This window comes from Pseudorca crassidens, chromosome 5 (genome assembly GCF_039906515.1).
Source record: "Pseudorca crassidens isolate mPseCra1 chromosome 5, mPseCra1.hap1, whole genome shotgun sequence".
Taxonomy (NCBI): Eukaryota; Metazoa; Chordata; class Mammalia; order Artiodactyla; family Delphinidae; genus Pseudorca; species Pseudorca crassidens.
In genome coordinates, this window is record NC_090300.1 from 23,059,676 (window position 1) to 23,085,936 (window position 26,261).

The window sequence follows — 26,261 nt, forward strand, 5'->3', positions numbered from 1 at the left end:
GGTGTGTGGGAGACGCAACGATGGATCTCACCCCAGCAAGTTCCGTGGGTGCCCCCGCCGGTTCCCCAGGGTCAGCTCAGCGACAAGCCTGTGAAGCAGCTTCCTGGCAGCTTTCCAGTGAGTCCAGTCATGGCCCAGCCAGCTTCCCACAAGTTCCACAGCTCTTCCCATGAGGCAGTTTCCCGTTGAGTTTCATCAGCACCCCCTAGCTAGTGATTTCTTTCCCAGCAGCCTCAGCCTACAGTTTCCCCAGTAGAGGAATTTTCAGCTTGTCAGCCTGCCCTGTGACTTATAGTTTGTCAACGGTGGGCCAGCTCCGACCTGAGGCAACCCAGCAAAATACTACACCATCAGAGGGGCTGCCCCCTCTGTGTCCAACCTTGAGGATCTCACTCTTCCAGGTTCATTCCTTTATTGGGTACCCTTTCTCAGACCTAGTGTATACTTTTTTATTATTATCATTATTTTTTATTGGAGTATATCGTTGATTTACAATGTTATATTAGTTTCAGGTGTACAACATAGTTGACTCCATATTTTTATAGATTATACTCCATTTAAAGTTATTATGAAATATTGGTTATATTCCCTGTGCTGTACTTTCATCCTTGTATCTTATTTATTTTATACATAGTAGTTTGTGCCTCTTAATCCCTTCTCCCTATCTTGCCCCCCGACACTGGTAACCACTAGTTTGTTCTCTATACCTATGAGTCTGTTTATTATTTGCTATATTCATTCATTTGTTTTATTTTTTTAGATGCCACGTGTAAGTGAAATATAAAATATCTGTCTTTCTCTGACTTACTTCCCTAGACATAATACACTCCAGTTCCATCCACATTGCTGCAAAGATCAAAATTGCATTCTTTTTTAATATTTTATATATATATACATACACATATATATATGTTTATTCATCTGTTGATGAACAACCTAGGTTGCTTCCATAGCTTGGCTGTTGTATATAATACTGCTATGAACACTGGGGTACATACATCTTTTGAAATTAGTGTTTTCATTTTCTTTGGATATATACCCAGGAATGGAATTCCTGGATCAAATGGTAGCTCTGTTTTTAATTTTTTGAGGAACTTCTATACTATTCTCCATAGTGGCTGTACCACTTTACATTCCCACCAACAGTGAACAAGGGTTCCCTTTTCTCCACACCCTCTCCAGCATTTGTTGTTTTGTGGTCTTTGTGATGATAGCCATTACATCAGGTGTGAGGTGATATCTCATTGTGGATTTTATTTGCATTTCTCTGATAATTAGTGATGTTGAGCATCCTTTCATGTGCCTATTGGCCATCTGTATGTCTTCTTTACAAAAATGTCTACTCAGGACTTCTGCCCATTTTTAATTGGGTTATTCGGTGTTTTGAGTTGTATGAGCTGTTTATATATTTTGGATATTAACCCCTTATCAGACATAACATTTGCAAATATCTCCTCCCATTCGGTAGGTTGTCTTTTTATTTTGTTGGTAGTTTCCTTCACTCTGCAAAAGCTTTTAAATTTAATAAAGTCCCATTTGCTTATTTTTTCTTTTGTTTCCCTTGCCTGATGTGACAGATCCAGAAAAAAAAAACATTGCTGGGGTGATCCTGGCAAGCCAAGCCTGATCACCAGGCAGTTTCTGTCTGCTGCCTCCGTGCTGTGAGCACAGTTTTCAAGAGTGGACTCTTGGTTTCTCACAGCCCTAAGGTAAACTCCACTGCTTTTCAAACCAGCTAAGTGTTCTCAGGGTCGGAAGCCCTAGGGTATTATTCAGAATTCTCTTATTCTCATTTAGTAAATTATTAATCATTTTCCATATTAAACCTTCACTATTCAAATTATTGTGTAATTTCTGTCTCCTGAATGGATCCTGACAGATAAAACAGTTCCTTGTAGTAGAGACATTCTATGCCTATATAATGTGTGTGTAAAGATAGATAGACAGATAGATAGATCATACCTTTTTGTTATATAAATAGCAATATTATATACAGTGTTTGTCTAACTCAGCCATCATTGCATATAGATTTATCTCATTTTAACAGTTGTATAGTATTCCATTATTATAGACTGCCATTAGATGGCATAAATTATGCCATAATTTATTTAACCAGTTTCCTATTAATAGGGAGTGAGATTATTTCCAGTCTTTTTCTTCACAAATAATATTGTAGTATTCTTGCTTGATAGGTCCATATCCCTATGTGCAAACATACCTTATCTGAAAAATCACTTCCTGGAAAAACTCTACCTTCTTAAATTCTCTCCAAACTATTTCTATGTCCACTTCTGCCACTGTATTATAGGCATTTTTCTTTTAAAAATTAATATTTAGTAATTTTCATTAATTAGAACTAAGAAAGCATTTTGTATACATTTTAATTGTTTAAAGAACATGTAAAATCCGTGAAAAACATATTCCAAGGAAGAGTACCATCAGATGCTTTGAGACAGGCATGGGCATGCATATATACACACACAGAAACTTTATGTGTTCCCAGAGCATAAATTTCTTCTTGAGAATCCATTACATGCTTTTAAAAGTTAGTAACATTTTCCTCACACTTGTGCCAAATTGGCCACTAAAGTAATATAAAAATGGCTGAAAATGTTTTAATATATTCTGAAATACTCCTCAATATAACTTTATTCAGCATTTCATTCTTGTAGCAGTTAACTGACTGTATCAGGTACCACTTCTTTTATTAATACATCTGTTTTCTAGACCATTGAAACATATTTTGCTCTTCTTTCCCCTATTCTCTATCCAGTCAGTCCTCAGGTCATATTATTCTTTTTCTTTTCCTTTTTTGAAAGTGAGGCATATTGAGATATAATTTCTATATAATGAAGTTCACACTTTATAGGTATACGATTTTGATAAGCGTATATGACTGTGTCAACTCCACCACAATAAAAATACTATATAAAGTATTTCCATCACCCCAGAAAGTTCTACGTGCCTCTTTATAGTCAACTCCTACCCCCACCCCAGCCCCTGGTAACCACTGATCTTATTTCTATACCAATAGCTTTGTCTTTCTCAGAGTCATACAGTATGTAGTCTGGCCTCTTTCACTTAACATAATGCTTTTGAGATTCATCCATGATGTTGTAGTATCAGTACTTCACTCCATTTTTATTGCATAGTATTCATTCATGAAGATAAAATTTAGTTATCCATTTACCAGTTGAGGCTTCCAGGTTTTCGTGATTATGAAAAAGCTGCTCTAAACATTCCTACACATGTTTTCACTTTTCTTGGGTAAATATCTCAGAGCGAGATTGTTGGGTTGTACGGTATGTGTATACTTAATTTTGTAAGACACTGCCACACTGTTTTCCAAAGTGGCTGTACCATTTTGCATTCCCACCAGCAACAAATGAGAATTTCTGTTGCTCTGCCTTTGGCCTTCTTTAATTCTGATGGAATTACTGCAGTAGTCTCTGGAATGACCTCTTCGTTCCATGCCTTCCAAACTCTGATCCATCCTTCAAACTGAAACCAGAACAAGACTCTAAAATGCCCTCCATTCTTAAGTGGCTTTGACTTCCTCAGGATAAGATCCAGACTCTCCGGCCTGACATACAGCTCAGACTCTTCGAGCTCTGAGCTCCTTCTCACGCACCCTCCCAACAACATCCATCCATTGTGTCCCACTCGGGCAGCTGGACACAGCCGAGCTCTACTTGCTCTGAGTTACAGAGTGGACCACTCTCTGTCCCGCCTCAGTGCTTCTGTGCAGCCTAAGGCATTTGTTTGGGCAGAGCATTTATTTTCTACTTTGTATTCCCAAGATGAAAGCACCCTCTGAGTTTTGGGTAGTGTTGGCATTTATGCAACTATCTACCAGGGAACTTTGTTTTTCTTCAACTATGTTTTATGAACATTTTCAAAAATTCAGGAAAGTTGAAAAACTAGTGCAATGAACATCCAAATTCAGTTCAACAATTGTTAACATTTTGTTACATTTGCTTCATTTATCTACCATATATCCATCCTTCACCTCCTCCGCCCCCTTCTTCTTCTACAAAGCTATTTCAAATTTCATATTGCTGCTAAACCACTTGCTAAATCCATCTCAGGTGTATCTATCTCCTAAAAATGAGAACAACCTGCTACATAACTACACCACTTCTACACCCAAAATAAAACAACTTCTAATATAGTCTAACACTATCTATATGGGTATTTTTCCAACTGTCCCCAAAATGTATTTCATCGTGTTGTCTTCCAGACCAAGATCCAATCGAGCTTTATACACTGCATTTATCCCCCAGTGTATATTTATCTTTGACTGAGTCTCAGTTTGCTCAGCTACATGCTTCTGTTAAGCTAGATGACTCAGTTCTGTCCCTGCCCTTCCTAGGAAACTCCTGTGAAACCCCAGCTCCATTCAAAGTTCCTGGGACTTTTTGTACTTCCCAGAAGCCTATGCTTAAATCTATTGGAGATTCAATATTTTGTATTCCAAAGCTCTTGAACTTTTGTATTTCCCCTATCAGACTCTGAGCAGAGCATCTTGAGGGCAAGGACGGGTGTTCTTCGCCTCAGTAGTCTCCCCACTATGTAGTAATTGCTCAATACCTATTTAAAGAATAAATGGTGGAATATGGTTTCTCTTCACTGTGAAGAGCTGGAATAAATAAATGGACTCTAGAGGGCTGGGAGTCAGGGAGAAGAGGGTAAAGGGCAGGTACGACAAGAGTCTGAGAGGTCATTCCAAATGCAGAATATTGCTCAGGGAGCTTTGGGTATGAATCGTATATGACTTCCCGTCTCTCAGGAGGCAATATGCTAGATGTTTACCATTAGCTGGAAACAAATCTAGAATCTAGCCGCGCTATAGACATTCTGGGCCAGATAATTCTAGAGAAAGAATTATAAACACAAAAACGAAGGAGACTGCATCCCAATGGTCCATTTTTGTTTACGTAGCTATTCTGCTGCTGCTTTCCTACTGTGTTTTGAAGGAAACATCCACTCCCAGTGGGTCCCTGGGTTGGACCGGGATCAGAGCTTTGTGCCCACGGTGAATGGGGGAAATCACAGTGCATCCCCTCTGAACTCCCAGGATGAACTCTCTTTCTGAATATTAGCCTTTGCTGCAGTTCAGCTTTTATCTTGGCGGCAAATCTTTTCCTTTGATAAACTTCTTTCAGTTACCTCCTTCTTCTCCACTTCCAACCACCTATGGAATCAATTCCGGGATGATATATTAATTCTGATTCCAGAGTGACTCTGAGACTGTACACAAGGACTATTTTAGGTGGAGTGTTTCCTCTTGAGTCACCTTGTCCCTTGGTAGCAGGCATCCTGCGGATTTCCTCAGCTCCGCTGTTGAGAACAGGAAGCCAAGGCCAAAAGCAGCCAATAAGCACGGCAGCCCGGTGACTCTTCCCGGTTCCTGGAGGACCAGCATGAAAACCCTGACTTAGGAAGAATTCCTTGACAAGAAAATCGGGAGTTCACTGGAGACAAATGGCTTCAGGAAGGTTTTTTTTTTATTTTTATGAGTACACATCTTTTTTTTTTTTTTTCCAGGAGGCAGGTTAAGAAAGAGTTTTCTTAGGAGAAAAATTAAGTAATTTTTAAAATTGTCCAGGGAGACTTCATTAGATGCTCTGATTAATGGGATAACCAAAGATAAGGAAATTGCTTATGTCCCCTTGTCACAATTTTATCAAGTTTTTCAGCCAGTCATATCCTCCTCATTCACTTCTGTCACCCTTGCTGAACAGTCTTCCAAATGGTGTTTGGTCCTGCACCACCCCCCTCCAAATCTTCATAACTATCTGTGACATGAAAGCATCATTAGAGACATCTTTTGGGGCTTGACCAAGACTGGGATATACTAGTCATGCATGTTTCCCTTCCCTGACCCCGTCTCCATAGCAGACATCAGTCATTTATCTGGCCTGTATGTTTCTCCCACTGAAACCAGTGTGTCTTCAAAATAGCAATGTAGGCAGCCACTACCAAAGAATCCAAATATCTAAACTTGAAACCTATTTGCAGTGAAGAAGAGGAGGTTAACGCCTAGACGTGTGTCAGGCCAGGGTGAACATGGTGGAAGAGTTCAAAGAATATGTTTTAAATCTTGGGCTTAACTTCTAGTTCCTGGAAGTTTAAAAAAGTTTTCTTAGATCCATTGTTTTACATGCAAAATGGAGTTAATGCCTTCAGTTTAGAGTCATTGTGAAAATTTATTTTTTGTTTGTTTTTAATGTATGTGAAAGCTTCTAGCACAGTGCCCAGCACAAAGATACTCAAGAGATGTCAATTTATCATGATTATTTTGAAGGGGGCCCTGATTGGGAGCTCACCTCACTGACACTGAAAATTCCTAGAAGCCACAGCACTGATAGGTGGGAACTGCTCAAGGATTCTACCCTCCATAAATTTTAACAAAAGGTATTCTTTTTTTTTGTATCTTATTTATTTATTTATGGCTATGTTGGGTCTTTGTTGCTGTGCACGGGCTTTCTCTAGTTGCAGCGAATAGGGGTTACTCTTCATTGCGGTGTGCGGGCCTCTCATTGCGGTGGCTTCTCTTGTTGCGGAGCACGGGCTCTAGGTGTGTAGGCTTCAGTAGTTCTGGCACACGGGCTCAGTAGCTGTGTCTCATGGGCTCTAGAGCGCAGGCTCAGTAGTTGTGGCGCACCGACTTAGTTTCTCCTCGGCATGTGGGATCTTCCCGGACCAGGGCTCGAACCCGTGTCCCCTGCACTGGCAGGCGGATTCTTAACCACTGTGCCACCATGGAAGTCCCATTAACAAAAGGTATTCCTAATCACTCCTCTCCAAAGTACAAAATATTGGCAATAAAAACTTATGAAGTCTCAACTAAACCCTCTTAGAACCTTGCAAATAAGTTGGTAAAACACTGTTCCTTCTGGGTTTCTTGGTAGCCAGTTACCCTCTTCAGGATTATTCTGTTCTCCCCCTTCCTTTTTACCTTATTTCATTGCCTGTTAGAATCTCTATGACTGATGTCTCAAGGTGAGAAATATTTAAAGCCAAATTAAACAGTTTCAGTTTTTTTTAACATCTTTGCTTAAAAGTTGATGAGAGAGGCATGGTTAAATATTGACTGGAGAGACTGTAAATTTCAATGCTGGATGACACTGTGATCATTTCCCACCCTCAGTTCATTCCCCCTCAAGGTTACTTCCTTTGGTTCCTTGAAGAGTTTTGCAGCTGGCTCTCCAAATGCAGTCATTCTCTCCCAAACTACCATTGTTATAATAGTTGATTTTAATATTCATTGCAAGGAACCATTCCAATAGCCAGTCCTCTCAGTTGCTTTCTTCCAATCCTCCTGCTTTCCACCCTACTTAGGCCACTCACTCCCATGGTCACACCTACTAGTCTGCTAGGGATGCCATGACAAAATACCACAGAATAGGTGACTTAATCAACAGAAATGTGTTTTCTCACATAGATGGAAGCTAGAAGTCCAAGATCAAGATGTTGGCAGGTTTGGTTTCTCCTGAGAACTCTCTCCTTGGCTTGCAGATGGCTGTCCTCTTGCTGTGAACTCCTATGTCTCTGTGCACAGGCACGTCTGGTATCTCTCTGTGTGTTCAAATTTCTTCTTCTTACAAGAACATCAGTCAGACTGGATTAGGGCCCACTCTACCAGCCTTGTTCTAACTAAGGCCCTCTCACCAAATATAGTCACATTCTGAGGTTATGTGGCATCAACATATGAATTTCAAGGGAGCAAAATTCAGCCCAAAATATACCTCTAGACTGTCTCCACCAATTACTGAAACATCTTAATCTCTAATTCCAGCATCCCTTCTTCCCAATCACTGCCTTCTATCTTTCCAGATCTCTTTTGTTTCCATTTTTTAATTGAAGTATAGTTGATTTACAATGTTGTGTTAATTTCTGCTGTATAGCAAAGTGATTCAGTTTTATATATATATATTCTTTTTTTATATTCTTTTCCATTATGGTTTATCACAGAATGCTGAATATAGTTCTCTGTGCTATACAGTAGGACCTTGTAGCTTAACCATTCCATATGCAATAGCTTACATCTGCATCTTTCCAGCTCTTTTTCTCTCTGCTACTCAAAACCAGTAATTCTTCAACCATACTGGGACACACAATCTACAAATCCAACCCCTTTTTTACTGTCCCTCATATTCTTTTGTCCTTACTTCCCTCCTTCTTCCTTCCGCAGTCCATCACTATAATCACTCTCTTATATATATTCTTGATTCTTTTGTCCCCTTCCCTCTCTTTATGATACTTGCCTGGCAAACTTCCAATCCTGGTTGATTCCAGCTTTCTTACTACTCTCTGCCCACACCTCTGCAGTTGAACTGCACTGGGAAAAGCACTTGACCATGCTGCCTAGTCTCACTATAAATTCATGACCTCAAGAGGGCCCTCGGTGCCTGCCAGCATCTGCCACATCTCTCTAGACCTTTCACCATCCTGCTTTCCTAGGCAACTGTTTCACACCTTCTCCTCTCCCTCCAAACCTGTAACATCCTCTCTCCGTCTTCATTCTCAGCTGATAAACCTGCTTCTGGTTTTACTGAGAAAGCAGAGGCAATCAGAAGTTCCCACACCTCCAATTCCTTATGCTCTGTCTTCCTTCTGTTCCTAAGACAGAGCTGCCCAGGCTGCTAGCTCAGGCCAGCTCCTCCATCTGTGCACACACTCCCACTGCTTCCCATTTACTCAAGAACACAGCTCTAGCAATTCTCCCCAGTTTCTCTCTTCCACTCCCCTCCCCTCCCCAACCCTCAACAAGAATATTCCCAACAGTATAGGAATGTGCTATAATTTTTTCCTTTAAACTTTTTCCCTGGACTCCCACTTTCCCTCCAGCTAAACTCTCCAAAAGTGTTACCTCTTCTCTCTGTTTCCAATTCCTCTTTTCTCATTCTCTCATGAACACATTCCAGTTAGACTCATGTCTGTCCCACCACTAAAGGTCCTCCTATCAAGCTCATTGATGACCTCCACGTGGCTAAGTCCAATAGCCATTTCTCAGTCCTCCCACATTACTCTCTCTATAGGCAGCCTTAACTCTAATTGATCACTTCTTTCTCAAATAGGAACTCGACTTCCAGGATAAGCTCTTCGTTCTTCTAACTCACTGGCCACTTCTCAGTCTCCTTTGTTGACTCCCCTTCTTGTCCCCAAACTCAATTCACTGGACTTCCCAGGACCTAGTCCTTGGGTCTCTTTCCTAACTACAGTCATTCGTGCATAGTGTTTCATGACTTTAAATACCATGTATACACTGACAGCTCTCACATACTCCATCCCAGACCTCTTCCCTAAACTTCATATTTGTGTATCCAACAGCCTAATTGGCATCTCCTCTTGGATTACTAATAAGTGTCTCAGAACTTGGTATGTCTGAAACTGACCACCTCATCTTCCCCTTCCAACCCTGCGCAACCTGCTGTTTTGCTCATTTCAGTAAATGACAACTTCATTCTTCCCGTTGCCCAGGCCCCAAACCACGTGGCCATCTTTGACTCCTCTCTTTCTCTTCCATTCAAGCTGTCACCACATACTGTTGGCTCCATCTTCAAAATATAGACAGAATCCAGCCTTTTCTCACCATCTCTGCTACTACTGTCAAGGTCTGAGCCACTATCTCCCATGGGAAGACTGGATGGGTGAAATGGCTTCATCTCCTTTCTTTCACCCATACCCGTCACAGCCTAATCACAACACCGCAGCCAGAGTGAGCCTTTTAACGTGTCAAGTCATTTTTCTACTCAAAACTAATCTCAGATGTTACTGCTCTTCCCCTCCCTCTCTTGGCTGCAGTGACAATAGTCTCCTCACTGGGGTTCATTCTACCTCAGTGCTCTTGCACACTTGCTATTTTCTCTGCCTACAGTGCTTTGCCCCAAGTTCTCTACAGGACTGGCACCCTCTGCTTCCTTCAGCTCTTTGCTCATGTCACCTTCTCAGCAAGATCTTCCCTGACCACCCCATCAGAAATGACATCCCCAGCCCCATTCTCTGGCACTCTTGCTTGTCCTTCCTTGACTTATTTTAGCCACACTTACCACTACCTGATAAGTTATATGTGTTACTTAGACATATTTTTTATTGTTAGTCTCCATTATGGTAGAATGTAAGCTGCATGAGGGCAAGGATTTTGGACTTTCTTGTTCACTGATCTCTCTCCCCAACCCTTAGAACAGTGCCTGACACATAGCAGGTACTCAATAAATATTCAACCAAAGACGTTGTTGCTCTCCCCATCATCCCCAAAGCTCTAGTAAATGTGATTTTAGGTTGCTTCTATGTCCCTGGGGGGAGGGGGTACGGAATCTAGTGACCAGACTTTGTTGATGCACTTTGTTAAAAACACTAGAGGAAGAAAAAAAATCACATCCATTAGGGGGTGCCACGAAACCTCTTTGGAACCCACCATAGTTTGACTACTAGTTTCCAGTTTGTTTTATTTGAATCCCAGTGTGGCTCCAAGTAGCTCTATTTTTTAAAAAATATAATACAATTTAAAAGTATTCATGTAAAAATAAATTTTTATTCTCTTGAATTAAAAGCAGTTATGTTATGGAGTGTTAATACTTTCTGGAGGATAATACAAATTAAATATAAATACTTCTGGGGCTTCCCTGGTGGCGCAGTGGTTGAGAATCTGCCTGCCAATGCAGGGGACACGGGTTCGAGCCCTGGTCTGGGAAGATCCCACATGCCGCGGAGCAACTAGGCCCGTGAGCCACAACTACTGAGCCTGCGCGTCTGGAGCCTGTGCTCCGCAACGAGAGGCCGCGACAGTGAGAGGCCCGCGCACCGCGATGAAGAGTGGCCCCCGCTTGCCGCAACTAGAGAAAGCCCTCGCATGAAACGAAGACCCAACACAGTCTAAATAAATAAATAAATAAATTTATTAAAAAAATACTTCTAGGGTTAAGATTTTCAGGGTTCATGATACAAAACTCTTTGGGTATTGAGAGGAATAAATAAGCAGACTTTACTTCTGATCTCTGTACCATTTTGACCATGATGTTCCTGTAACTGCTTTTTTATTATTAATGACGGCTCCCATTTACTGCCTGCTCCTTCTCTATCACCTGATACTGTGTTTTGCACACATAATCCTGTTAACCCACACATTATCTTTGTGGGGAAGGTACTGTTTTTTAATCCCCATTTCACAGCTTAGGAAGTTGAGACTTGAGAAAGTTAAGTTAAGCAGGGTTCTGAGGTTACCAGCAGACAGTGGCAATGAGGTCAGGCAACCCTTGAATCCTTTTGTTTTGTTTTGTTTCATTTTTGACTGTGGCACGCAGCTTGTGGGATCTTAGTTCCCAACCAGGGACTGAACCCGGGCCCTCGGCAGTGAAATCACAGAGTCCTAACCACTGGAACGCTGGGGAATTCCCAACCCTTGAATTCTTTTTTTAAATTAATTTTTATTGGAATATAGTTGCTTTCCAACCCTTGAATTCTTTACACCACTGTCTACATTATTTTTAACATATTAGTGCCAAGATTCCTTCCCATAATCTTCTCCTTATGTCATCAGAACTACAGGGATCTGTAGTTCTTTAAATTTAGGGCAATAACTTGGAAGGGAGTAGAGAATGGACTTGAGGACATGGGGAGGGGGAAGGGTAAGCTGGGACGAAGTGAGAGAGTGGCATGGACTTATATACACTACCAAATGTAAAATAGATAGTGGGAAGCAGCTGCATAGCACAGGGAGATCAGCTCGGTGCTTTGTGACCACCTAGAGGGGTGTGATAGGGAGGGTGGGAGAGAGGGAGATGCAAGAGGGAAGAGATATGGGGATATATGTATACATATAGCTGATTCACTTTGTTATAAAGCAGAAACTAACACACCATTGTAAAGCAATTATACTCCAATAAAGATGTTTAGAAAATAATAATAATTTGGAACGGAGAATTCCTAAATTCACTTCAGACTTATTACTCATAAAGTCTTAATCAAATTACCCAAATTCTTTTACCTCTTTTTCCTAGGCAGTAAGAGATATGAATTTATTCCTGTTATTATTTTATTGCGAGGTAGAGATAATAGATGTGAACTCTTTAGAGGAAAGCAGTACCCGTCTTATAACAATAAACTCATCAACTGTGGTGTCTTGTTTTCCTGACTCACCAGTCTTTCCCTTTCTTTGTCCTTTTTGTGCCCCCTGCAGTTTAAACAGTGCTTGGTAAGTAGTGAGCACACAATAAAGAACACTGAATAAAAGACAGATACATAAAGTCAGAATATTTGAGCAAAACGCACCTCCGGTGCCAATATAAGATTCCTTGGTGGTTTTCTCTTTAACCCCCCTGTCCACTGTGGGGTGAAATTTGCCAGACTCCATTCCAACCGCCCCCCTCCAACTTCCTTCTGCAAACATGCCCAGGATTCAGTCTTGAGTGCTCTAATCCAGAGGAAAATGACTTATTTTAAAAAGCAGTAAAAACACCACATTCCTTTGGCACAGGATGAAGACCAGCTCAGCTTTTCAGCCGTTGATCTTTGTCTATTGTTCTCCAAACAGTAAACCACTATTTCCACACCGACAGATTGCAGGCTGCAGTTCTGTCCGAGTCCTGGGCTCCTCATGAATATGAACTGAAGGGCTCTGACCCAGAAAGTGGTAGGTAATCTCGGGGAGGGGGCAGGGGGGAGACAGGTAAGGAAGAAAAACAGGCTTGATGTAATTCTACACTCTTGAAATCTCCTGCAGGTTCTGAGCAGGGTAACATGGGGTCTTGGAAATGTGGAAGCTGCCTGAGTAGTCTGCTGATTCCTCTTGCACTTTGGAGTATAATTGTAAACATATTATTGTATTTCCCCAATGGGCAAGCTTCCTATGCCTCCAGCAATAAACTCACCAACTACGTCTGGTATTTTGAAGGAATCTGTTTCTCAGGTATTATGGTAAGTGTGACTTTGGAGACTTGGGATTGCAGAAGGGGGAGTTTTTACTAAGCATGAACTTGTTCCTAGTGAAAATGATGAATCATGGAAAAATCATTCTTCTAATCCTTGGTTTGGGTTTGGAAGATGGAGGGGGGTGAAAAGGCAGGTAGTCCATGAGGACTTGGAGGGTAGCTTTGTTTTCAGTAAGCTGCTTATTTATGTAGCTCCAGCAATGCAGGAAATTAGTCCTAATGAAAGTTGGTGGGACACTGGCCTATAGAAATATTATATCCTCATGAAAGCTGTGTGTCCACTAATGCTATTTAATCTCCAGTGGCATTGCTCTTTCCTAGAAAGGATTTTCTGTCTGTACTCAGGATTTCTCTAGCTTGGAGTGGTATTAAGACAGTGGGAAAAGCAGAGATTTGAAGATTCAGACAAACTTGAGTTCCAGTCTAAGCTCTGTCATTTGTGTCATGAGACTTTAAAGCAAGTTACTCAATGTCTTTGGGTGGGTGTTGATGAAAACTAAATCAAAGTAGCCACAGTAAGAATCCATGGATGTTTTTCCGATGACTTTGTGCTCTTTAAAAACAAACTGATAGTAAATCATGTTGGCAACTCAGAGGAAAAGAAGTTTTTCCTGATCATATCATTTCTAAAAATAAAAAAAAACACACTGTGCACGGTAAGCTTTCTATACCAACAAGAATGCAAAAAAAAAAAAAAGAAAGAAAATCCATTATAATCTATCTCTACATCTTTGTGGGTGTTTAATTATTATAACATTTGAATAAATATGTTGGAAAGCAGTTTCATTTATTTGCACGTTAAATTAATAAACTTTGAAATATGAATACACAGTGCTGCTGAAGGTGCTATGTGCTAGGTACATAATGACTGTTGGTGGTGGTACTATAAATAAATGCAAGCCTTTGGGAGACATTTTTCATATGATATATTAAGATCCATGAAAATGCTTATGTCTTTTGACTTGGTAATCCTAAACCTGAGCATACATTCTGAGGAAATAATCCAGAATAAGGAAAGAAATTTATACATAGATGTTTGTGGCAGCATTATTTATAATAGCAAAAAACTAGAAGCATCCTAGCATAGACATGGCAGAATAGATTATGGTCCATTCACTTTATAAAGGATGAAAATTGTAGTTATGAACATGTAGCAACATGGAAAACACATGTTATTTTATATTAAGTGAAAAAAGATATAACAAAATTGTGAATACATTATGATTGAAATTATGTAAAATATACACATGTCGGAGTACATACTTAAAAACATGTGAGAGTAGTGGTATTTTGGGTAATTTTCCTCCATTATTCTTGAGCCCTCTGTATTGCAGCTATATTTTACAACAAAAAGGGAGAGAAGTTTCTCTTTAAACACGGGCTATGCCTGTGTTTCTCCTTTGGCACAGGACTCTAGGATCTAGGTCTAATTATTTCTAACAATATTGTAATGAGGCTGGTTACTGCACCTGGTTTATTGTGGCTTATCTTGTCATTGTTTCTCTCAATATATAATTGTACTAAGTGGAAGATTTGCAAGACATTACTAAAGTTAAACCAGAATCTCTTTAAAATTGTGTTAATTAATGGTGTTGAAAGGAGGAGAATGTAGGACTGTTTGCTTATATTCCATGTAAAATTTAAAACTGTAAAAAGAACCTATTCTCTAGTTTTCACTGTCTAGGAATTCTTGAAAAATATTCTTTCAAGACCAAATCCTTTTTGGAGAAAGGAGAGGAATATAGATAAATAATTAAATGGATAGATAAATAAATCATGGCTGAAGGAATTTGGAAACTGGAAATATTCACTACAAGGAGTAAAATAACAATGAACTCAACTACAAGATTCAGTACTGAACAGTAGAAGGAAAGGATAGGTGGAGAATTTGCCAGAAGCAATTCACAGTCCATACCTGCCCAAACCAAGGACTATAATCTTGGGTTGACCAAAAAGATAGTTCGGGTTTTTCTGTACCTGAACGAACTTTTTGGCCAACCCAATAGTAAAGAAATCCATGTTCTTTCCGGAACTTGAGCCCTTTCTCTAAGATAGCAAGAAAGGGAAGTAGAATACACTGAATTCTCCCAGTTTGTTGGCTTCATACAGACAAAACCCACTGGAAAATCTGAATCTAAGATGATCTGAATACTCGGGGACATTGAATTTACTTTACTTTGGATTAAGAGATTTAGTTTCAGAGTAACCATACCTTTCACCTGGATTCCCAGAGGGCAGTAAAAAGAAAGAGGCTGGCAAATGGCAAAGTCTGGTGAATGGTTTTCCTTTGTCCTCCACAACTGAGTCAGTGAGAAGTGCACGCTTGCTGCAGAGGGTGGTATTCTCGTGCCCATACCATTTGCCCCTCCTTAATCATTAACTTTTGATAACTGATAACTATGATAACAGCTAACATTTATCAATCACATGTTATGAATCAAGCACACTATTCAAAATTTTATGTACAATAGCTCATAACAACCCAAAGAGGTGAGTTCTCAGCACCATTTTGTAGGAAAGGACTCTGGAGTGCATACAGTTATTAAGTGGCAGAACCGGGATTTGAACCCAGAGTTACCTGATCCCAGAGTCTATGCTCTGAAGCACTGTGCTCTGATTCTGAGCATGAATGCAAACTAGTATTCCATTTCTGATATCTTTTCTCTTCCCTACTATAGATGCTTATAGTAGCAGCAATTCTTCTTGTACTGGAGAATGATAACAACCATAAATGTTGCCAGAGTGAAAACTGCAGCAAAAAATACATGGTAAGAACAATAGTGTTTTGAGGATGGTTGAGTGTGCTCTGGCTTTCTTTCCTCTCACTTGGGGACGTGAAAATATTGACACTATTGTACCCTCTCCATCATCCTTTCAGTTCAGAGCCCAAGAGTTTCCTCCAAATATTATCTATTTTGTCTACCGTTTTCCTCCACTTTTGTTCTACTGATATTCTTCTAGCAATTCAATATTTAAAGATATATGAAATTAGAAAATAAGATTACCTTTTCCTAACTGGGTTTCTGTGAGTCTATTTTTTCCCTTATCAACTTTATTGAAGACTAATTTACATATAATAGATGCCATCCATTAAAAGTGTAAAATTCCATGAGTTTTGACAGTTAACTCTACCCATGAAACTAGCATCATAGTCAAGATATGGAACATTTTCATCACCCCCAAGAGATAATCGTTGATCTCTTTTTGTCATTATAGATTAGTTTGTATTTTATATAAATAGAATCATACAGTATTGGTCTTCTGTATCTGGCTTCTTTCACACAGCATTAGATTTATCTCAGAGTTGGGTATATATGATGTACATTTTTAAAGCTAGAACTTTAAAGATAATTAAAATAGAGTGAAGAGAGAACAATACAACCACATTTTCTAAGCCTATGCTCAACACATAGGCACTGGGTTCCTGTATTTCCACCATCATCCACCTCCCCCTCCTCCTGTCATCATCATTTATTCATATTTGCATAGCACTTCATAGTTTGTTCATATTTACCCAATGAATTATATCATTGCTACTCCTGCTTTATAGATGAGTCACCTGTGACTCAAAGAGAATATGATTCATTAACTAGGAGGAGCTTTGCCAGAGGTCTGGGAGACATTCTTTGCGGCAGTGGTTCCACATGTTGTCTGCACATTGCAATGATCTGGGAGCTTGACCTTAGAATCCCACCCCCAGAGACTCTGACTTAGTTGGTCCGAGGTGCAATTACATTTAAATATGCGGCCAAGATGGTATGGCTTACTTTATTTGACTGTTGCTTTTGGAAGATTAAATTCGTTGTTTAATTCACCATTGTGCCCCTAGTGGGGAAGAATTAGAAGACCAAAATGCTCTCCCTCTGTGTGTGTGCGTGTGTGTGTGTGTGTGTGTGTGTGTGTGTGTGTGTGTGTGAGTCTACTTTCTTAACCAATTGAATCAAACATCCCCCAGTAACTGTTGGTATTATACTACAGAAAAGCTTTCAAAATGGTCTAGGTGAAGCAATGGATTCCGGTAAATTTTAACCTACGTACTCAGGGAATTTCTAGAAAAGAAATGTTTGTACCGTTAAGTATCTAATAAAAATCCATGTGTTCAATTTGCCTTAACTCATTATTAGCATCTCCAGCACAAATGGATGCTAGAAATAACGTAGAGTCTGGACACTGGCATAGTCAACATTGGATGAGATGACTGGCATCTCAGTGGAAAGAGCAGGAGGAAGGGAGAGAGGATTCCCTGGATTTTCTGCTTGGTTCTTTCAAAATATGCTCTAGGATAGGGGTCCTAACTGATATGCCCCCAGATGCCAAATACCTGATGGCAGTGAAATATGTGAAATATGTAGACATTAGAGCAAATTTTCTGTTTAAGGAAGAGAGGGAGCTGCTACTCAGGTCCAGCCAATTGCTACCACTACAATATTGGGCAATAATTCTCAATTTTCAATAGGAAGTAGAAATATGGAGTTTTAAGTAAAACTTCACAACTATAAAATGTTGGCAATTAATTCTCATTTAAACTAAATAAAACACATCTTGCAGGCCAAATTTGAGTCTGCACCAGTTTGTAACTTCTGAAGCTCTGGAATGGAAATTTAGGTCATCTAAGATTCATTTTGTAGAGGAGAAAAAAGTTTCCTCAACCCTCTTTGGGTCCCTGGTTGGGTCTGAAAATTAATCTGATGACAGGTTAACATGAGAAAAGCAAACAAATTTTATTGAATTTTCACATGTACATGTGTGATTGCACAAGAGAATGAAGACCCCGAAGATGTGACTAGAGCAGGAAGCATCTAAACTTTTTAGATAAAGAAATAATAACTTTGTGAAGAATTAACAAGACAGAGAGATTTGGGTTAGGGATAGAAAAAGGTGAAGAAGTAACTAGGAAAATAAGGTTTAGTTAAACAACATTTATTTATACAGAGTTCTTGGCCCCAAATTTTAGTCTCTGGTAATAAGAATGTCTTCCTTCCTTCAGGTGCAGGGAGGGTATCTTTCACCTGGGCGTTTTATGACCTGTTTCAGGGAAGAAGGGTGAGAAGGTCGGGGAGGTTAGAGTGAACTTCCCGCTTCTGCCATTTCCACAAACTCCTTCGGCTTAAGAGATTAATATGCCAAGATGCCATGTTTTGGAGCAGCACGACCTGAACCCCATTCCTCTGTGGTGTCGCATCTTCTGCCAACATTCTGTGGGTTGTTATCACTGGAAAACAAATACTGGCCAAATAAGGGCACTTGAAATAATAGATAATATTTTGATTATGCCTTGCACTTTTCAAATAATTTTTATATGCATTGTATCCTTTAATTTTTGAAACAACCCTATTATGTAGGCGCTGTAACCATCTACATCATCTACGTTTTACAGACAATGACACTGTGACTCAGCAAGATTCTTATTCCCACTTTATTTTGAGGCTTACTTCGATTGTGCAATTGTATCCACTCATTAGATTGTAATTTATACATGTATACATACATATATATATATTATGCTATGGTTGTAAATTCACCAAATGGAGAAATTCTCCACTGATCTTTCCAGCAAACTGCTTAAGGCCATTTGATAAATAAGGAGCTCAATCTTTTGAAAACGTCCTTCTTCCTTTTTCAAAGATGACATTAACGAATAGGTAAATATTTTTTACAAAGTATAACTAACAGAAATCTACTGTAAAAAAAAACCTATTTATCTCATCCCATGACAAGGCAAAACTCTATTAATAATCAATATGAGAAACATAACTTGAAAGAGCTTTCCATCATATGTAAAGTTGCCAGTGAGATTACTAGTATCAAATAGGAAAAAAGCATAATTGTTCTTTCCTTCTTTGTGTTTTTAAAATACTTTTTTTCTGATTTTCCATAATGATCATGTATTGATGTTACATTTATAAAATAACTCCAAGCAAAGAAATATAATTTGATATAAACTTTGTTCCAAAACTTGCAGGTTTTTTGTTCTTTTTCTGGTCTCAGCTTTTGAATTTATCAACTGGCCACTGCATGTTTCTGTTTGGCCATCCTACTCTCACTCGAAATCGACATTTTTTAAACTAAATTAAATTTTCTCCCAAGCAATACTGCTTTTCTTGGCATCCCTATTTCTGTCTCCTTTTCACTCAAGTCCCAAACTCTGGAATTTTTTCAGCCCATCTCCAGCTACTCATTTCCTCCTCAATGTCTTTTTGTCCAGTGCATGTCTTTGTTGCCACAACTTGACGTTTTCTCCACATGGAATTCTTATCTGGGGGCTCTCTCACTTCTGGCTGGTGTGCCCCACTGCCGGAGTAATTTTCCAAAATCATTTATTGGTTCATGTCACTTCCTTGCTCAAAAATTAATTCCGTGGCTTGTTAGAAAAAGAGCTATTCCAGGTCTAAGGCAGCATAAATTCAAACTGATCTTGGGACATCTTGTGCCAGGAAGCAAGGAAGTGTTCAAAGAATGATAGGGGTATATTGAAGGGTACAGGAATTGACTTGAAGGGATGTTCCCACTGGTCATATGTGAACCATTTGAGCATCGAAAGGAATAATAACAATTATGAGTTATAACATAATGAATTAGAAAATCCATGCGTCCACAGTATTACAGAAAGAGAGGGGCAGAGGAGAGAAACGGGAAATAGAAGTTCTTCTGTACGGAAAAATGATAACTTACAAATGCAGGAGAATGAAAAATTAGAAAAGCAGTACATTACAACCGCTTATTGTGATAATCGGTGATCAGTGAACATGAGGGTCATCAGTAGATGCTAAATCCACCTGCTGACATGTCTTTAGGGAACAAGATATGACACAGTCTCAAAGTATTACCTCACAAAGGCCTTCCTAATAGCAAAGTAGAAAATGGACATTTATAGATCTGAAGGACACCACTTTAACCAAGAGATCAAATTTAGCATCATCAGTAGCAGTGAGAGGCCCATAATGTACCCACGCCAATCACATGTTCTTGCCAAAGTGTTTAATCCAAGTCCAATTGTGAGGAAACAATCAGAAAAGCCCTGAATGTGGGGCTTTCTACAAGACAACTGGCTGGGATTTTTTAAAAAGAATTTAATATCCTGAAAGAAAAAAGGCAGCAAGACTAGTGTAGGTTAAAGGAAACCAAAGAGATGTAACCTTGTGCCTAAACCTTCATTGGATCCTGTACAAAAAAAGAAAAACAATTGCAGAATAATAGAATATCTTTATTCTTGGGACGTAAGTGCTGGTGCGTTTAGGGGTGAGATATCCCAATGTCTGCAACCTACTTTCAAATGGTTAAGCGACAAAAATGTAAATAAATATGTGTTTGTCGATGTACATATACATACTGAGAGAGAGGGAGAGAGAGCAAGCAAAAATGGTAAAATCGTCACAAAAGTTGAGTCTAAGAAAGAGGTACTATACTTTCAACCTTTTTGTAGATTTGAAAAAAAATTTTAATCAAAGGCTGTGGGAGAAAAATCCACTTACTCTGAAGGATGAAGTCCAGTCTCCTTGATCCAGCATCCAAGGCCACCTTCTGCCTGGATCTCCCAAGTTACACTCACGTTATAAGTGATATAAGGGCTGGATTGTGTCTTATCAGCCCTGCTTCCTCAGTTTTAGCACCGTGCCAAGCTTCTCCCCTCTGCTCATCTGTAGGAATCCCTTTTAGATCAGATCAATCGACTTAAGTCTCACAACTTAGCTTGTATGGATCTGGTGGTGAACATTGCTCATTCTTTCTACTCAATTGAAAATACCCACCTCCCCTTCAATCCCATGCTCACTTGAGTATAAACATGACCATCTAGACTAACACAATGATATTTCCCCACATATTCCTGTGTGCGAACATATTCAAATATCATCTTCATAAGAGAAAAACAAGGATCATAGCTTTTGATTCTTAGAGAACCCACCCTACCTAGAAAATAACTTCTTCAATAAAGAAGTATAGATTGATTGATCACATCCTTTCATTGCATTTATGTATGAGTTGATCATTATTTCTATATCAAAGCTCCAGAAAAAAAGGGGAGAAATTTAGTAAATTAACTAATTTTCTCTGTGGAATGCCAAAGAAAAAAAATCATTTAAAAACTTATTTTTAAGATCAAGTGGGTTTGGATTAAATGTTTCCCTTTTTTCTGTGGACATTTGTTATTACACAGGCTGCAGTAGGCTTGGATGACTAGGGGAAGTTACCTATCTGATCCCTTATTCACAATATCCCCTTGTCCCATTCTATGGCACTAACCTCCTTCTATGTTTAATTTAGACACTGCTGTCGATGATCTTTTCTGCCCTTGGAATTGCTTTCTCTGGATACTGCCTGGTCATATCTGCTTTGGGCCTTCTTCAGGGCCCTTACTGCCGCACCCTTGATGGCTGGGAGTACGCCTTTGAAGGCACTGCAGGACGGTAAGGAATAATTCCCTGATTTGGGAGGAGGTCTGAAAGTCAGAAACACCTGGCTGCATGCCCATACTCATTTTCCATGATCACTTAGCGGTTCTGTGTCTACCTTAGTCCAAAATGTTCCTAATAGTTTGCTAATGTCCAGACCAATTTGTTCCTACACTGAACTCTGTTTAGATCTTTTTTCCTCCAGTCTTTTAATGTCACATGCATTCACTATTTTAAGGCTGTCGTGGACATTTCTGAATGAAAGGCATGTTTCTGCCGTACTGCAGAACAGGGCTTCGTCGTTATTGGGGTCTGGTAATTGCTGGAGCTTGGGGCTTGGGTGGCTCTGGGAAGTCAGTCTTGTTTTGTGGCCAGGCTGGACATGGAGTCTGTTACAGATGTGAAAGGGCTTGGCTGGGAGAGAATCACAGTGCCGTTGGATGGTGCTATCCGGAGCTATACTATTAGGGGCCACACGGAGGTAGAACCAGGCAAGGTGGGCAGCCAAGTGAGATCCAGGGACATGAGTAGGTGCAGGAGTTTGTGGAAGGAGCCAAGAGCTTATGGGGCATGTACTGAACAAGAGTCCTAGGGGTAGCCTTGCTCCGAAGGCTGGTAGTTCAGTCAAGCATTGAGGGACCCAGTCCTGGATCACAGAATGCCTCACACTGGCATTGTGCTGGCTCATGGCCCTACCAGCTCGGGAGGGAGCAGGGCCCAGACAGAGATACAAGAAGATCTACTCAATCTCTCCCTGTCTTGTACTGCACAGACAATTCCAATGGAATAAAATGAGGGAGTGTCGGTACCATTCCCTGGGGAAGTTACACTTTCTTCTCAAATCCCCGTGGCTGGCTCTATTGTTCAAAGCCCACATCCATTTGGAGCTTTACCTGCTCACCTCAGCCTGCACAGCACAACTGCTTCTGTACCCATAGCTGCCTTTATTCTAAAGTGTCCACGAGGTACCCCATGCTGTGAGCAGAGCTCTCCCTCAGGTCAGGAGAACCTAGAAAATTACTTCAGGTCTTTCTGAACACTTGGAGGAGGGCTCAGGAAAGGGGACCCTAATGTAGAAAGTCCCACTGGGTACAAAGAGTCGTTCTTTATGCCACCAGCCCCTGAACTTTTCCCCACCCCCAAAACAAGTAAGCCTCCAATTTCAATGCAGGAATCTCAGGCTGCCCACATGCCTCTTCATTCCTCCTTTAAAGTTGCCCTAGATATTTGTATTCACCTGATTCCAGGTCTATAAATGTGTTTAGAGGTGAAAAATTGGAGGCCATGAAGGGAAGCTAAGTTTCTGGGCCCCTAAAGAAGTTTCCAAGGCTTGGTGAATGCAAGGTGGAACAGCTGTTAATGTTGAACAAATCAGCTGAAAATTGCCCAAATCACCTCTTCATATGTACATTTATTCAACAAATATTTATTAAGCGCCTACTAGGACCCTGCCTTGGATTAGGTGCTAGCCAATCAAAGATAAATTACACAGGTTCACTTCCCTCTAGAAACTCACACAGATTTGACAGAACGTTCTGCTGAGATGGAAGCCTTAGAATGAACATTGCCCTTAGAGCACAGAGCTTCAGTGCTTGTAGATCTGGGTTGAAGTCTCCCGTCTCCTACTTACAAACTGTATGGCCTTAGACAAATATCTGGATATCTCTGAGCCTCTGTACACTGGAGATAATAATCATTCCTACCTCACAGAACTGAAAATTAAACAGAAGTAAAGCACAGCTTAGATTTAATAAATTCTCGACATACCAGATTTTATTATTAAAATCATTACTTTGCATAACCTTCTATACCACATGATGGTCTTCCATCTGCCAAGTTGACAGCAAGTTCAGCCATGAAGTTCAGCCACTGGCACGGTGACCAGCGAGGATCCTGCATCAGTTTCATTTAAGAGCATTTGTTGATCTTTGCAATGCCCCAGGCACTGCCTTAGGCCTTAGACATGGCCATTTAGAGATGCATAAATCCCAACAGAGTTCTCACAGTACACTGTGTAGTGAGGAACTAGATACACAGATACAGCTATAGACAGAATTATAACATAACGAAGTACATGTTTTGTTAGAACGGTGTATAGAAATTGTGGAGAGAATGAGTATCAGGGCAAATTTCTCTATTCCTTCCAGACCCTGATAGTGCATTTATGACTCATTCCGTTGATACAAGAAGAATAAATAGGACCGTATCCTAGGAGAAAAAGAGAAATCCTGCAAGGCATCTTGCTTTAAAGTGTTGGATGATCTGTGCAGAGTATATACTGGGAACAGTCTAGAGTAAGGATCTTGAAGGGATTAGCTTCCCTGGTGTCAGAGACTGAGTTAGGAGTAGGAGGGTGTAGGAAGTGGGTCCAGGGAAATGATAACAGGAAATTACATCTGTATTGTGCTTTATAGGTTCCAAAGCATTTTTACATACGTCTCATCAAATATTCACAATAACCGTAGGGTTAGATATTTTATACCCATTGTCCAGATCAAAGAGGTAAAATCCCTGGCCCAAGATCCTACAGATCCAGGAGTTCTGACTCCATATTCAGTGCTGTTTACCCCTTGAGACCTAAGGTCCATTAACAATACCAAGAAATTCTCAGAGTGCCTCTGAATGTCCCAGAGCATAGAGAATAAGAAATAAAGAAAGGGAGGAAAGAGAGAGTTAAGGACCACTTGGCTGGCACCAAGGTTGCTTGAATCGCTGTTTTGAAAAAAGACATCTTGCTATCAACAAGATATTTACAAACAGCTCTGCCCTGTAACTGGGCTTGATTGTTTTTGTGGGGGGGATATATATATATATTTTTTGAGAAGACCAGTTTTTAATTTCGATTTAGTTCAACAAAGACAGTGTCACTCTTGGAGAAATGCTAATGGCCATAGCTGACCTGGAAGTGGGCAAAAGACAGGATAATTCAGCATGGTTTTAAGACTACCTTAAACGTGGAGGTGGTTTAATTCTCAAAATCCTGTGCTACGCTAGACTGATTAAACCATTCAGTCTTTTGCTTTTCCACCTCATAATCTCAACCTTTTTAAGAGCTGCAGAACACACAGTGGACCCCAGACCAGCAGCATCAACATCACCTGGGAACATAGAAACCCAAAGTCTCCACCCCATCCAGACCTTCTGAATCTGAAACTCTAGGCTGGGACCCAGCAATCTGCATTTTCACGAGCTTTCCAGATAATCTTGATGTATGCTCAAATTTGAGAACCATTGTTCTAAAAGGCTTTGGGACAGAGTCTAAGAATAAGAGCATCATTTCTCTTTGCTCTTTTACCACCTGTGTGATTTTATATCCAGTGCTAGCTCAGCCCTGTCCCTGATAGCGTAGGCTAACTCTGGACTCCTAGGAAATGGGCAATCTCTACCTCTCTTGGTATTGACATGTGAGGCCTTTCATTGCTGTTGAACTCTTCAGTATGCATCTTGCCTCCTAAGTGAATTAGAATTGTCTGAGGCAGGTACCATGTTCCTAATAAGCATAGCCCTGTGCTGTGCATACTGTGTGTTCAATTGTGTATCTGAATAATTTTATCTATTCATTCACATTTAATAATTTTGTTTTTTAATCATATATCAGTATCTTAATTTCCCAAACATATGAAAACTTGTAGCCTTCTTCCTTGGACCAAGTCTTTAGGCGTGGCCATGCATCATGTTGACCATTTCCTTCCTCTCTCTCAGTTTCCTTACAGATTCTAGCGTATGGATTCAGTGCCTGGAACCAGCACACGTAGTGGAGTGGAACATCATCTTATTTTCTATTCTCATAGCTCTCAGTGGTCTTCAAGTGATTGTCTGCCTCATCAGAGTAGTCATCCAGTTGTCCAAGATACTGTGTGGAACCTATTCAGTCATCATCCAGGTAACAGAACCCCACTGGCACCTGTACCTCCTCCATTTTACCCCCACTGTCCAGGACTCAATGGATCTTGTTGGAAGGATTTTAGAATTCCATCATTTTCTTTTTATTCCTACTGCCCTCATGTTTACTCAACCTCTAATACCTCAATTTTTCTAATATTCCAATGTGTCTGTTGGCTTATCTAAATGGATTGAATCGATGGAATAACTATAAAATCACATTCTATGTTGTATGGTGAAAACACCACAGGTGTTTTAAATGAGCAATATTTCTATGTAGAAATAACTCAAAGCTCAAAGAAATCTTAGCATTTATTGAGAATGTCCCTGTTCATAAAATAGTCGAAGGCTCACAACCAATCCCAGTGATATAATTTCTCTTTTGAATGCTGCTACATTCAAATAATCCTTTTTTATATTGAGTCATTAGTGAGTGGTTTTGAAGAAGAGAAATATGTCTTTAATCTATTGAAACTACTTCTGCTTCATCTGCTAAAATATTAACGTTAATTTAATTATGGTGGAAACTGCTAAACCTATCCATCAAGTCCAGAGTAAAGAGAAATCACGAATGAGACATCTTGTATCTTGTTTAACAACATATAATGTATAATACCTTTCCTAGTAGTTTCAAATAGATATTTTCCTATTCTATCATGTTTTGCATATAAACTATAAGTTTAAGTTGCTACTTGGATTATGGATTATGAATCAAGTTTACTTACTTTGTTTTTCTTTCTTTCTTTCTTTCTTTCTTTTTTTTATAGCCTGGAATCATTTGAATAAGAACAAGAATGTTTTTCTTTAGCAAGATATGGTCATCTACCTTGTGTCTATTGTTTGGACTTGAGGGCCGTATTCAGATGATGGCTTTTTTCTCCAGTTGGTATTTATTGTCCTCACCGGAAGTGCCTTCCATTTAGAATTTTTTTCTAAAGCTATATGTGTCAGGATCTTCAGAAATGTTCATACCCTTTGATCAAATAAATCCAATTTCTATAACCTATCCTATGAAAATAAATAAGAATACGAGATAAAACTTTATGCAACTACA

The 26,261-nt window shown here is 39.8% G+C and overlaps 1 protein-coding gene across 4 annotated transcripts; it reads left to right on the top strand.

Annotated features, from left to right (window-relative positions):
- Window positions 1–26,261, top strand: TM4SF18 (transmembrane 4 L six family member 18). Of its 4 annotated transcripts, XM_067737551.1 has the most exons (8): window positions 251–401; window positions 1,578–1,709; window positions 12,539–12,637; window positions 12,728–12,921; window positions 15,614–15,703; window positions 21,198–21,340; window positions 25,028–25,208; window positions 25,975–26,261. In XM_067737551.1, the coding sequence occupies exons 4-8, from the start codon at window positions 12,745–12,747 to the stop codon at window positions 25,987–25,989; spliced, it is 606 nt and encodes a 201-aa protein (XP_067593652.1). In that variant the 5' UTR covers window positions 251–401; window positions 1,578–1,709; window positions 12,539–12,637; window positions 12,728–12,744; the 3' UTR covers window positions 25,990–26,261. The 4 variants fall into 4 exon arrangements, with proteins under 4 accessions (XP_067593649.1, XP_067593651.1, XP_067593652.1 ...); XM_067737548.1 differs by lacking the exons at window positions 251–401; window positions 1,578–1,709 and adding an exon at window positions 1–117; XM_067737550.1 differs by lacking the exon at window positions 1,578–1,709 and having other exon boundaries at window positions 245–401.